Raw genomic sequence first — 14,669 nt, forward strand, 5'->3', positions numbered from 1 at the left:
GGCCCTTCCATGAAAATAGAATAAATAGAAAAAATTGCTGGATGAACAGAGGAAACAGAGAAAAAAGGTAGAAATCCTACAACAACCAGAATGCACTGCTCTGTCTTTAGTCTCATTTTTATAGTTTATCAGTGCTGCATAGTTTAGACAGTTTGAGCAGAGCTCTCTCAATTCGACGATATTCTTTGTGTGTAGAACAAACAGCAGCATGTTGTTAGTCTGTAGCTTGACTTCCTCTCCAGCATCGATGCACGACGGCGCCGTGCTGTGAACGAGTGTAGCTGTAGATTTCATCTGGTAACGTTTGGAAGAATCCAATTTGACACGGAAAAGACTTTTATCCTTACATCTTGTGAATAAATAAATATTTGTCACTGCATCACAGATCACAGGACACTCATCTTTCCAACCTTTTTGGTGGAGAAATAATCAATCTGACCTGAGAATCATAACTCATAAGGTCCCACTGCATAAATAAAGTCTAAACAAGTGGTGGGCATCTCATCTCCCAGTCCAAAGTATCTCCAGACATCTAAGTGAGCTTCCTTGTGGGAGACTTCAGCCATGGTGACAGGCTGAGGATACATTTGGAGGATGGATTGTGGCATGACTGAACAAATGAGAGCTCCTCTTGTGGCATTTCAAAATAAATCAGGAAATAAGTATGAAACTGTACGATATCGAGCTAAACGAGTCACTACTGAGGATATTCACAATCATCCTAATATGGATGATAAAATGTCCGCCCATCCCTAATCTATGACATAATTAGAAGCATATGTTTGATTTGTAATATAAAATGATAAACTAAATATCCAGATATCATGAATCTGGTGGAGCAGGTGCCCAAACAGCTTGGACCAGCATGACTCCTCTGCCGCACAGCGATGTGAAGGAGTCCAGGTTTTGTCTCGTGTCGCCTAATAATTTCTTTACATGTGTGAGACGAAGATAAAGTATCACAACACAGTTTTGTTCCTGCAGTCGAAACACAACAGCCGGACAGAAACGGAGCCCAGATGTATAATTCATCTTTTCTTTGGCTGCAGGCCTTTGTGTTCCTGCGGTGACTGTTTGAACCTGAATTAAACTAATGAGTTAAATGTTAAGTGCTGGAAGCAGAAATGGAGAATGTGAAACACGATCAGCTGATTGTAAATATTAACATATTTAAAACAGCAACACACACACACACACACACACATCACAACTCACATGACTGGTGTGTTTGCTGACGTAGCAAACACACAGGATAGGAGAGGAGAGGACCACCTGCACAGTGACTTGATCCAATTCATTCTGCTCATTACAGCGTGGACAGCAGGCCATTTGTGGATAAATAACAGACTGGATGATAATACAAAGATTCATCAGGCAGCTCTTTTATGTCAGAGATGAAGGATGAACCTACTTTGCTTATCGTGCATCTTACTGTGTGTAAGTTATCCAGAGGGAGAGGAGCTGCTGCTGCAGTTTGAGCTAATGGGAATCATATTTGAGCAAATGAACGTGCATGATTCAGAACAACAGCTGGGTAACAGACTCAAGTCACCATGCACCGACCTTTAGCTTCCTTATCCCCACACAGACACGAGCAGAGGAGAAAACACAGGTACTTTTTCTCCGCAGGTTGTTAGAAAATTTACCTCTCATGCCTCGCTGTGGAAATGGATTTTTGGAGGGCAACGGTCATACCTCGCATTCCCTGGAGCCTGTGATGGTGTATGTGTAAGGTCCTGTCCCATTAACCAGCACATCCATAGTCTCTGAGTGTGAAGGCTTGTAGTCCACATAGTACTCTTGCAGCGGCGAGTTAAGGGAGCGCTCAGTCTCCCGAGCCTTCTTCTGCCGCTTTTTAACCGCCGAGCGCTGCTGGAGCTGCTTGATGCTGCTGGGGTAGCGCCTCCACGAGACGTAGATCACCAGGAGGATTATAGCCACAGATAGGAGGAGGGCCACGCTGCCTGCTATGATCTTGTGGAAGGACACATACTCGGTGTCTGGCAGGGGGATGGTGGGGGAGGCCTGGGAAGGCGTGGGGGAGGCTGTCCTGTTCCAGATCAGCTTCTTATCCGCCGCAGACTGTGTGGGCAGAGGCGGCAGCTCGGGCGGGAGCCCAGGAGTGATGGGGGGTGATGTGGTGGAGGGGATGGGGCTCGGCGTGGCTGTACAGATGTTATAAGTCTCCACCACATCTGTCACTTTCTCTCCCTGTGCCTCCTTTGGGCCGGCACAAATCATCGTGGTCTCCTTGTTCCCCTTAAAGGCCTGGAGCCAGGCCACCAGGGGACATATGTTGGGGTTACAGTACCACAGATTACCAGCCAGACTGATGGTGGTGAGGGAGATCCAAGCCTCCACCGTCTGCTGAGACACATTGCTCAGCTTGTTGGAGTCCAGGTTCAGAGTCTGCAGATTAGGGAGGCACTGAAACGTACTCAAGTCCAACACTTGCAGCTCGTTTCCTGAGAGGTCCAGCTTCTGCAAGGAAGTCCACATCCAGGGCAGGCCCTGGGTCAGCAGTCGGATCCGGTTCCACTGCAGGTAGAGCGCCCTGAGGTTGGTCAGGCGCGGGAAATGAGCAAAGTTGATCTTTGAGAACTGGTTGTGCTCCAGGTGAAGCTCGATGAGCTTCAGGAGTCCCGCGAAGGCGTTCCTCGTGAGGCTCCGCAGCCGGTTGTAGCCGATGTCGAGAAACTCCAGATTCCGACAGTCGAGGAAAACTCTCATCGGGACGGTTTTTAATGAGTTCGACCTCAAGTGCAAACTGAGGAGCTTCCTCAGACCCACAAACTGATTGGGCTGCAGAACCTGCAGTTTGTTGTAGGAAAGGTCAAGATTACGTAAATTGGGAACATCGTGGAAAGTGTTGTTCTTCAGCAGTGTGATCTTGTTGGAGCTCAGGATCAGTTCTTTGAGCCTCCTGATCCCGTGGAAAGCCTTTCCGTCCACAGCGCTGATGTAATTGTGGTCGAGGTAGAGCCAAACCAGTTGACTCAGGCCTGCAAACTGGTGAGCTCTGAGGTTGGCCAGGCTGTTGTAGCGCAGGGAGAGGCCCTGCGTGCCCACAGACACGTTGTTTGGCACGTCACGGAAAGCATTGGACTCACAGTATATTATTTTCCCATCACATCTGCAGCTCTGAGGGCAGGGACGCTCACGGATGGCGCTTGGAGCGGCGAGCAGCCAGGCGGGCACCACCACCGTGAACACGAGCCATCGGAAAAGCACGAGGAGTCCTGCAGACACGGGAAAGTGACAGGAAAACACACCAGGAGCATTAGACACAGGCTGGAGCCGAACATGAGAAGCCACACTGAGCTCTGATGTGTCCACAGAGGAGGTTATTCACAGCCTCCTTCATTTGCATCCCTCTGTTCATCACACACACACACACACACACACACACACACACTTTGACTGTGATAATGAATGTAAGTCGTGCTCTGGACACACTGAGAGGTGATTAATCTCCACATGCATCAGGCTTCACTGTCAAATAGTTGTGGAGAGACAAACCTCCTCCAGCCTGCAGTCATCGTTCATGCAGCAGACACTTTGCGCACAGACAGGAGCGGTGAACATACATACCCATATTTGCGCGGTGTCGGCTTCTCCTCATGTCTCAGGGCTCTCTGGTGCACTCGCCCCGGGTCCACATGTTAGACGCACAGCTGGACACGCACCAGGGGACGCCCGCCTGTCTTCACGGGGAATATACGCACTTCCCGGGATCCGCTTTGCGCACGGCCGCACACCTGTCGGAGATGTGAGCGGCTCCTGAAGGTGTGCATCAACCTCTGCCTGTAGTTTCCTGCGTTACCGCGCAACATCAGCTGGAGGCTTCACGTCAGACCGCCACCTCTTTTTAAAAAGCCCTTGAATGAGGCAGGACGACACCGTTCAGAGCGCGCTCCTGCTCCTGGAGCCTCTCAAACACATCTCACACAGCGACTCACCGGCTGGTAAACGCAGGTGAAGTGACGGAAAAGAGACGGAAAAACCGAGCAAGTGAAGAAATCTGAGAGGTGGAGAAACTGTCCTCCAGAATCCGACAAGTTGTCCCCCCTGGAGGAGCCGTGGAGAGCGGAGGGAAGGAGGCGCAGTGTGCCGAGGATTAGAGCTGCTGACCGCGGCATCAAGAATAAATGAGTTGTATAGCAACAGGACCGATGTTGGAGGAGGATTACTGAGCGCAGCGGCTCGCTTCAGGACAGGACGCCCTCTGCTGGCCACACGGAGCCTCTGCAGCACGCAGGAGAGGACAGAGCTGCAGCTCAGTCACCTGCTCTCTGACAGTCAGCCGCTCCTCAGCAGCTGGTATCCGAGTACTTGTGTGGTTACACGATTCATTTAATGTGTTTGTGACACGATTACAAACACACATGACAAGTGCTCGTTATACAGAACGGCTCTATTAAAGGTTATATATCAGGTCTATGTGTGTGCAGTTGTGGAATGTAACTAAGTACTCAAGTACTTGTAGTTTACTTGAGTATTTCCATTTTCTGCCACTTTATTCTTCCTCTCCTACATTTTGGAGGCAGATATTGTACTTTTTACTCCACTACATGAGTTTGACAACTGTAGTTACTTGCAGTGATGAAAAGTAACGAAGTACATTTACTCAATTACTGTGCTTGAGTACAGTTTTGAGGTACTTGTACTTAGTGATTAGTTTTTCCATTTTCTACTTCTTTATACTTCCACTCCTACATTTTGAAGGCAAATATTGTACTTTTTACTCCACTACATTTATTCGATAACTTAAGTTACTAGTTACTTTGCAGATTACATGTTGCATCAGAGCCAAAGCACCATATGAATAGTAGTTAAAGTATATTAAATGTACCAAAGTAATTTCGTAGCAATAAATGTACTGAAGAAAGTACAAGTAAATTATATAACATACACATATTTACACGTATGTTAGATTCACTGAAGTAATGTAACTACATTTTGGAGGTGAATATTGTACTTTTTACTCCACTACATTCAGTTGATAGCTTTAGTTACTTGTTACTTTGCAGATTACTTAATGTCATTTGTTCAATTAGGATTCACATCATCAGAGGATACTTCAGTAAAAGGGACTCATACAAATTGTACTTGAGTAAAAGATAAAGTATCTGATATTTAATGTAATTACTTAAGTATCAAAGTAATTTTTCAGCCAATAAATGTACTGAAGAATCAAAAGTACAAGTAAAGTAAATAATATATATGCATACAGTATGTTTACAGATATGTTATTTTAAGTGATAGAGTGTAACTAAGTACATTTATTCAAGTACTTGTACTTGTACTTGAGCACAATTTTGAGGTACTTGCACTCTGATTATTTCTGCTCTTTCATACTTTGACTCAACTGCATTTTGGAGGCAAATATTGTACTTTTTACTCACTAACTTATTAATTTTACTTCCTAATTTATTTATTAACTTTAGTTACTAGTTACTTTGCAGATTACATGCTGCGCCAGAGTCAAAGTAGCACATACATGTTAAATAAATGTATGTATAATTTGACTTTTTGCACTTTATATCATTCACTATCAGATTTTACTCAAGAACTTTTCACTTATGGGTACTTTTGTACAACACTGTATATAAAATATATCATCAGAGTATTTTTACTGATGCATTAGAAGGAGCTTTTGTTGGTTATATTCTGTATTATTATTATCCCAAACCTGTAAAGTAACTTGTAACTAAAGCTGTCCGATAAATGTAGTGGAGTAAAAAAGTACAATAATTACGTCTGAATTGTTGTGAAGTAGAAACAAAGTAGCAGAACATGTTGGTACAGTACTTGAGTAAATGTACCTGCACCTGAGTAACAAGTAACTACTTTAAAAACGAGTACATGACTAAATACGTACAGTCTTTGAACAGATTGTACTTCTAGTTACTTCCCTCAGAGGTAATTAAGTCTGATTACGCATCAGTTTTCTTGTTGTTCCTGCAGTTTGCAGCGTTAATGTCGTGTTATATCACCTGACTCAGGATCAGCAGCAGCCTGTGTTGTGTTTGATCACACTGCAGTCGTCGTGCAGAGATGTAACTACTCCTGCCCCCCCGCTGACTTCAGAAGACCCCCAGTGGTTTTAATATGATTCTTAATTAGTGCTTCATAGGCAGGCAGACCTACAGTGGAAAGGTCGGCTCGTTAGGGGCCAGTTTGTGTCACTGTGAAAAACACTAACGAGCAAGAAAAACACTGTTCATGCTCTCATGTTGCATCTACAGGATCCAGATCGGCCTTTATACAATCAAAGAATCAAGCATTTCTACATTTACATATTGATTTATGTATATAATAAGCCCATTGTTTGAAATTTAAAGGAGCAGTTCACCCAAACATCAAAATGCATATCTGGAGTATCTGGAGACTTGTTTTAAATACATACAGCTCATCTGGTGTAGCCCAAGTCTCCAGGAGCTCCCAGACCCCGGGAGATTTGAAAAGACGTTATTTTACGACAGCCCTTTTCTAAAAAGTCACAGCAGCCTGGTCACTTCACTTCTGTAAGCGCAGCAGTTTAAAGAGCTAGAAAAGTCCAAGTCGGGGGTGGGTCGGAAGTGTTGATGGGTTGCACACCGACCGTGACAAAAGTCAAGAGTGAGGTGTATTTAAGTTTTGTTACATAAGTAAGTTAAATGTACATAAATGATGTAAGTGACAGTTAGATGAGTAACGTACTCACTTAACTCGTTATGTAAGTTACGAGTCTGATCTTTTCCTAAACTTAACCAAACCGTGCATGTTTGACAACGTTAATAACAGTCTAAAATTCATAATAAGTCGCAATATGCTAACTGTTTGTCAGCAGGCTTTATATTGAAAGTCGAACTGGACGTTGCATTTTTACGCATTATTACAAACTTCACCACGGAGCTCTTCCCGTACAGAACCGACTTTAGAGAGGTTGGTAGCTTAAGGCCGCTGACAGAGCTGTTGTAGCTGACTGGAGCCATTTTATGTTTGTTTTGGTTTGTTTTTCTGTTTTAAATCAAGTGACTTCAGTTGTTTTGCTGTGAAGCTCCAGAAATGTTTTGTGGACTACGAAACCTCCCCTGACTTTCATCAACATGGAGGCAGGAGAAGATGACTGGATTTACATTTTTGGATGAACTGCTCCTTTAGCCAGAAATACTAAGATGGCGCAGGTTCAGCAGACAGAGTGTGATTATTCTTTATCGCATTTATTTTGTTATAAATATAAAAAAACAACATTAAAATCATTTTTAATCTGAGTGAATGAAACTAAATTCTCTCTCGTCATTGTTGGTTCGTCGCTGAGACGCTTCATGCGTAAACAAAGTGCTCTGAAGGCCTCATGATGGGACTTTGAGTCGAGGTCAGAGTCATCACTTCTAATGGCTCCCTCTGCCCCTGTACTTAATGGGTTACGTAATTAACGCTGATGGACGTTAATGAACATTTGACCGCCGATCGCAGATAGTTTGTGACAAAGAGATCGAAACTAAAATAAAACTGATGCATCTCGCACTTCAGCAGCAGTCCCCTGATTTAATTTTCACTGCTGGATCAATCCGCTAACTGGAGTTGAAGGACGGGGCAGGGACCTACACACAACCACACACACACACACACACACACACACCAAGGTGACTGGAATAATGGCAGCTACAGTACCCAGTACTCTGTGCACAGCTCTCAGTGCAGTATCCTTCACTGAACTACCTCACAGTGATGAAGCTTTCAAACCGACCACGACATTAACTGAGTGTGTTTCATTCATTAAATCTGTGTCAGAGAGACTGAATACAGTAAACAACATTCAAATAAATAAGAAATACACAGTATATCATCAAAATGGACAATAACTGACACATTTCTGTACATATATTTCTTTTTTACTACAAGCAGTTTGTCAGTGTTACTGTGAGAGTCCTGCCTCAGTTTTGCAGTATTTAAAATTAAAAATGTTGCTTGTTGTTGGCTGTACTTACCTCTTTAATGAAGTCTTGCATCAGTCAACTTTCTCAGCTTTAAGTTCATCATTATATAAATGTTTCCAACAATGTTCAAACCCTGAGAAATCTGTGATTTTAATCAAGGTTAGGTTTGTTTCAAACATCACCTCGTCTGTGAACATTCGTGTCTGAGTCATCAGGCGGCTGCTGAACAATGAAGACAACAACTCCCATGATTCCCATGAGACTTTTTGTTTCGTTATGATTGAGAGACCCCAAGTGGCCGAAATTAATTACTGTGCGTTTAAGGACCATAAACCACAACTCTGACCTGACTGATGGAAGTTTGATTTCTTCTTTCTTTCTTAAGTGCAAACATTTATTCATCCAAACCTCAGTTTGCTTCAGGGATGAAGCACGAACATCTTTTTAACGTCTCAGTTTCTTACAGTCCTTTATTCACATTTCTAATTTCTTTACATGACATTCGATCCATTCAGCTGATGCTTTTATGTGTTTATACAACTTACAGTAAGAGCATTTCAAAGAACTGGCCACCTGTTGAATTCCTGCTCCAAGCTAAGTGATGCTAACTGTAGCTGCTGTTAGCTAGTAACCTCATTTAATGTGACAATGAGGAATTTTCAGTTTTTGTTGATTCTAGCAGCCGTTTTTGACAAAAGCGGTACGACACCAACGCGGATGGATCGCAATGAGGCATACAGTGTATTTATATGTGATTTAATATGTGATGTATGTGGTCGGACCTGAGCACAGGCATTAATACTAACTATATAAAAACAGCAGTCTCTTCGCTGATGGTCTCGTTTGCTGTTACAGGTCGTTTATTATCATCAGAGGAATCAGAGACTGTCTCACAAACACTTAGAAGTTCCTCGTCGTCACTTTAATAATGCAGCGAGCGGTCGTATTGGCGGACTTTGTCTGGACTGGGAGCTCAGAGCACCGGGGGATTGTCTCTGGAAGCACAATGTGGCTGGGGGCTAGCTGGTTAGCATGCTAACTTCAATAGATATCCCTGCAACACAATATATAGATGTCTGTTTTTTCTTCCCATTCTGATGATAGTTTGAGTAAATCTTTGAACATCTTGAGCTCAAAGCACTTATTTTACCTCGAAAGGCCAGAGCCACCCCAGGCCCCCCTTCTGTACACGGCCCTGCTGGTACCCTTGGTGTCGTTTCTCTTTATCTGCAGCTCAAAGTCATTTCCATCTGGATATTTTGTCAAATCTATTTTTGATATACAGTAATGAACAGCCAGTCTCCTCTGTCTTGTTCTCCTGTTGCACCACTCACACTGCTCTGCTATCATCTGTTTGTGCTACGTCCTCTTAAATTCTGGCCTGTTCATCAATTCTGCTTTGTGCTGTTGAACAAATCTGACATGACCCACTTTCACATTTCATCTGGCTTTTTTTCAGGGGTTATTTGCTTTAACTGGTGATGCAGAGAAATGCACGGATCAATAATCAAGTTTCACGGTATATTATTAGTCGACTCCCAACACTGGAAGGAAAATCACAACGTTAACTGTTTTTTTTATTTTTCACTCTAATGTTTTCCTGCTTTTTATCTCACAGCTGCCGGGTGTCAAAACATTCTTCAAATGAAATGATGATTCTGTGACTGTGTAGTTCTCGACAAAGTTCCCCTCAAGTCAAAATTAAACCCCGTGAGAGAGCAGAGTGTTGACATGAAAAGCATGAAGCCACAGCCATAAACAAAGGTATGGTGCCTCCATATGCACTCACCTCACTTTGCAAATAACTCAGCCTCCAAATTGCTTCCTATGAAACTTTAATGACTGTCTGTGACTGACTGAGCCCTGAATAATAGAGCGAGGGAAGGACCTGCTTTTTTCTTGAAGCATAATGAATCCCACTGAAACACACTGTGGAAATGTATAAAAAGTGAAATAATCAGCACAAAACACCATCAAAGAAACTCTTTATACTCTGACCCTCACTTCTAAATGTGTTACTTCAATTATCCGGCGAATTACACACAAAACTGGCGAGCAGAAGGTAAACATTTCTGAGACAGAGGGCTCGTCCCGAAACATCTGGCGCTTTATCCCCCCGCTGCTTCTCCACTTCAAATGAGGCACAGAAAAAGAGAAACACTGCACACACTTCTTCTTTTTGTCTGGTAATATACCCAGCGCTGCATATTGACTCTGCTCTGATTATATGTATGAAGTGATGTCCTTAAAATTGATCCTCATCTCACCACAGCTCATCGATCGTGTCGTGCATGCTTCATTTTTTAAAGATGGAGGATTCTTGAAGTTTTCAGATTGCAATCTTAAAAGTTTTTCCTCTGACCCGATTTCATATTCTGTTTTATTTTTAAGAGAACTATTTTCTTTGCATGGTTCTCCACGAAGTTTAGGAGGGAAGAAGGTGCCTTAAAACACGGTTGTATTAAAGGTTAACGTGCCGCCTTCAGATTCTTCTCTCCAGGAACATTCGACAGACGATGATGATTCAAAACCTCTCGCCTACCTTTTCACACTCATGCATAAGAAAAACACACTTCTGCTATGAAGTCTGTGAGGATCTGTAAGTGATGCATTATACAGATGATGATTATGGGCTTCTGCGTTTAAATCCTGCGTCAAACAGTCACAGATGTGTAAGACAGAATGTCAAACGAACCCTGAGCGGCCGGCAGGTCAGAGACAGACAGAGAGCCAAAACACAGAGTGAGTAAGGCTCGTTCTCAAAGACACAGTCAGAAAAGTGCTTCACATAAAAGATATATAAAAAAATGAACAAAAAAGAAATGTTGTGAAAGAATTCAAAAGTCACTCGATAAAAAAACTGGAGATATGTTTAAATATTGGGAAATGTTCAGTGTTGGGCAAGAGCAGAAAGTTACTCTTTACTTATGACTTGGTATCAGAAGTATTTAGTTACATTACTTGATATATTACTTAGTAAGTTTGCCACAGACTAGTCTTCTTTATCTTTGACTGAGACAAACTCACTGAGACATTCCTCCCGCCATCATCCTTCTTCCTTTAGCCTTTAGCCTTTAGCCTGACCTGCCATGCATGCACGCCATCATAAGACAGCCTACAGAGGTCAACAAACAAACAGCGTTACTTGATATAGTAATTATAATATTATTGCTGATTTTGAAATTGCAGTCCTTGTAGTGACCTTGTGATGAACTGGCGACTTGTCCAGGGCGTACCCCGCCGCTCGCCCAGCGTCAGGTGGGATTGGCTCCAGCCCCCCACGACCCTGTGAAGCCGGCCTATTCAACTACTCTAAGTCCCACGGTGCCGAACTTTGACCTTGTCTGGGCTGTAAAACTGTGAAAAACAAAGTTTAAAACAATGCATGGTTTATTTTTTCTTAACTTTATTACAATTGAAATAGGACTGTTATACAAAAGAGCAGGAAGATTCCCTCTGCTTAAATACCTTTAATAAAATATAAAGTATTTTTGTGCTTAGGAGCAGACAAAGGGCCAGAATGAGGTTGTTAAAGGGCTGCTAGCTGAATAGAGCTGCTGTAAAAGATAAGTGGTTACGGCTAATGAATGACTGACAGTGATATATTACTGAGTAATGTGTTGCTGCCCAACACTACAAATGATATAGGAATGACACGAGGCTCTCATGAAGCTGCTGCTCATGACGGCGCAGGATATAAACACTGATGGCGTCCTCCTCATCTTAGCTTGGAGTCTCTCGCTCGTGAGTCGATGCACGCTTCCTCCTGCACAGTAAATAAAACAAACAACAAACAACAACAAGCTGTGTGGATTAGCTTGAGTAACCGGGTCACGAATATGTAAAGAGACATTGCTGTTGAGGTTTTTAAATGTATTTTTTTGGCACTTTGAGCTCCACAAGCTGAGTGTTATCTACTTCCAATATAATGGAGAGACAGCAGACGTACATCTAGATACACTGCAGGTGAGAGGAGAAATATGTATTTTGATTTGCAGGTGAACTGTTCCTGTTCGAGCAGGTCTATACGCTGCAGGGCATGAATGTGGTGTGTGTGCATGAATGTAAACACACATTCAGAAGAGTGACGCAACCTTCCAGACATGCTTTCATAATACTGCTGCAGAGGACAACATGTTACTGTGTGCAAAGATACTTCCTTTAGTTCAACTTTTTCAACTTCTCCTAGTTCACAAACAAAACAACAATTAAGTGTTAGACTATATTGTCAGTTATTAAATCTTTCCTTCTTTGAGTCATCACGTAAAAAAGGGCAGTTTAATGAAATTATATTCATCCATCGTTCTAACTGTGTGACATTACATATCTTTTATTGTCACGCACTTATAATTATGGGTGACTATAAATTCATTAAACTTCCCTTTTTTTAATTTGTAAATGAAAACACACACACGGAAACAACAACACACGTCTTTTTCTTTTTTAATTATAATTTATCTTATAAATAACTGAACTTCCGCTCGTTCAGTCTCCTGTTATAACGTTTTTTTATTCCCGTTTAACTCGTCAGGTTGCTGTTTGGTTTGTTCCACCTTGTTTTTTTTTTATTTTACGTGCCGATAAAATTAATGAGCTGAAAATCTAATGAAGCACCTGAGTTTAACTCGGAGTCGTGTATTTGCATGAGCGACGGGATGTTCTGAAACCCCTTCACACTGTCGCTAAATTAATGGGTCCTCAGGCTCTCAATTAAAGTCGTCGTACCGTGTTGATAGCATTAAAATATTGAACATTTCAAACATTTAAAAGATTAGAAACTGCTGAAAAACAGCTGCCACATATCAGAAAAACATGATGCAAACAGGCGAACATCTCTTTTTAACTGATTGCACCTGTTGCACTCTGAGGCAAATATTGTCCTTTTTTACTCCACTACATACACTTTTACTCAAGTACTTTTCCTGTGGGTGCCTAGGATTTTAATCAAAGTAATATCTAAACATGATATCTTACTTTTACTCAAGTGTGACTTCTGGAGTACCTAAAATACTCACACTACTAGTACTACTATTACTTTGCATTTCAATGTATATTGTACTTTACTCTGCTCACACCATATTATTATATATCTTGTTCTGAGAAACATTGCTGTGCTGTTCACTATGTCGTACTATATCACTATATTTCACCTTATATATCTGTTTCTATGTTATACTGCACTAGGTTAGACTCAGTGATGGAATGTAACTAAGTACATTTACTCAAGTACTGTACAATTTTGAGTGTACTTAATCATATCACATCATATCACATCTCTTATCTTATCTTATCTCGTCTCGTCTTATCTTATCGTTATCCTATCCTATCGTTTTCCTATCCAATCCTATCCTATCCTATCCTATCGTTTTCCTATCCTATCCAATCCTATCCTATCCTATCCTATCGTTTTCCTTTCCTATCCTATCCTATCATATCCTATCCTATCTTATCTCATCGTTTTCCTATCCTATCCAATCCTATCCTATCGTTTTCCTTTCCTATCCTATCCTATCCTATCCTATCCTATCCTATCGTTTTCCTTTCCTATCCTATCCTATCATATCCTATCATATCCTATCCTATCTTATGACAAAGGCCACCAAAAAACGCTGTTTTCAAAATCTAAAAACTGACGACAATCTGCTGTTTTGCACCAACACTGGTTTCAGTTTGGTGACATGGCAGCACCTTTGGAAAATATGACTTGGTGAGAGGGGTAAGAAGTCAGTGAAAGATGGCGGACTGCAGGAATAAATCTATCTGTCCATCTGTCTAGCCATCTGTCTGAGTGTGCATCAGTAAGAATGACAAGAAACTTCAGATACAGTACAGTGTGTGCTGCATAGATAGTATACAGCACTGCTGGCCTTAAACATGTACGTTCACATGTATACTACACACCGTATGTGCATTCAAAGTTCCACTTTTTGTAACTTTCGAAAGGCCGTGTACTTTAACATAATTTAAGCTGGACTGAATCTTTCTGAATGGGTTTGAAACAGGATAATTGTGCATCAAAGTGTGAATTATTATCCACTTTTCCTTCTCTATATGTCTCCTGTAATTGGCAGTTAGAAGATAATAGTTGTCACCTTTCTCAAGATGATTATTCAAAGATCTGGCTGGCTGGTTATTTTAATATAGGTTCTGGTGCATAAATGGATCTTGCAGCAGGCTCATGATCAGTGGCAGTCAGTGTAGCGTTCTTCTGCAAAGCTGCAGCATCATTACCGAGCAGCACGTTTTCCCACACTTTGTCCACATTTCTTGAATGACATGTGATCTCCTGAGACGTGTGTGAGGCAGCCTTTGAAAAGCAGATTTTGTTTCAGGTTCAGCTGCAGAGTGTGCCGCAAGTAGTCTGAGAGGTATTATCTTAAGAAAATGGCTCATTTTCTCACCTCTCGGTTTCCTCCCTCCTGTGCTGTTCATGGAGCAGATCTCACACAATCATTTCTTCTCAATACAATCCACCACAGGCATCGCAGGAAATCATGTTTGAAGAGGAATATTACCACTCCCAGACAAATATTGATACGAATTCATTAACTCATTTCTTCCAACCACAAGTGATCTGGAGGCTGATTTCTCTCCTGGATGTAGTCATGTATTTTTAGACAGTAATGGAAAGTAAATCAGTACATTTAATCAAGTACTATACTGACAGTATTAAGGTTATACAGGTTTCAGTTTCTTGAAGACATTTCACCTCTCATCCTGGCAGGCTTGTAAACTCTGTGTGGG

The 14,669-nt window shown here is 41.9% G+C and overlaps 1 protein-coding gene across 2 annotated transcripts in view; it reads right to left on the bottom strand.

Annotated features, from left to right (window-relative positions):
• LOC311261059 (leucine-rich repeat transmembrane neuronal protein 4) overlaps positions 1–4,131 on the bottom strand; it is a 61,697-nt gene extending 57,566 nt beyond the window's left edge. The window contains exons 1-2 of one of the 2 annotated variants that reach the window (XM_084359436.1): positions 3,592–4,131; positions 1,696–3,239 (exon numbers count right to left, since the gene is read on the bottom strand). In XM_084359436.1, coding sequence (XP_084215562.1) covers positions 1,696–3,239; positions 3,592–3,622 — 1,575 coding nt within the window. In that variant the 5' untranslated portion in view covers positions 3,623–4,131. Of the gene's footprint in view, positions 1–1,646; positions 3,240–3,591 lie in introns of both variants that reach the window. The other variant, XM_084359437.1, reaches the window with a different exon arrangement.
• Positions 4,132–14,669: the final 10,538 nt, after the last annotated feature.

The sequence above is a fragment of the Pagrus pagrus genome (assembly GCF_965226575.1).
Source record: "Pagrus pagrus genome assembly, chromosome: 8".
Taxonomy (NCBI): domain Eukaryota; kingdom Metazoa; phylum Chordata; class Actinopteri; order Spariformes; family Sparidae; genus Pagrus; species Pagrus pagrus.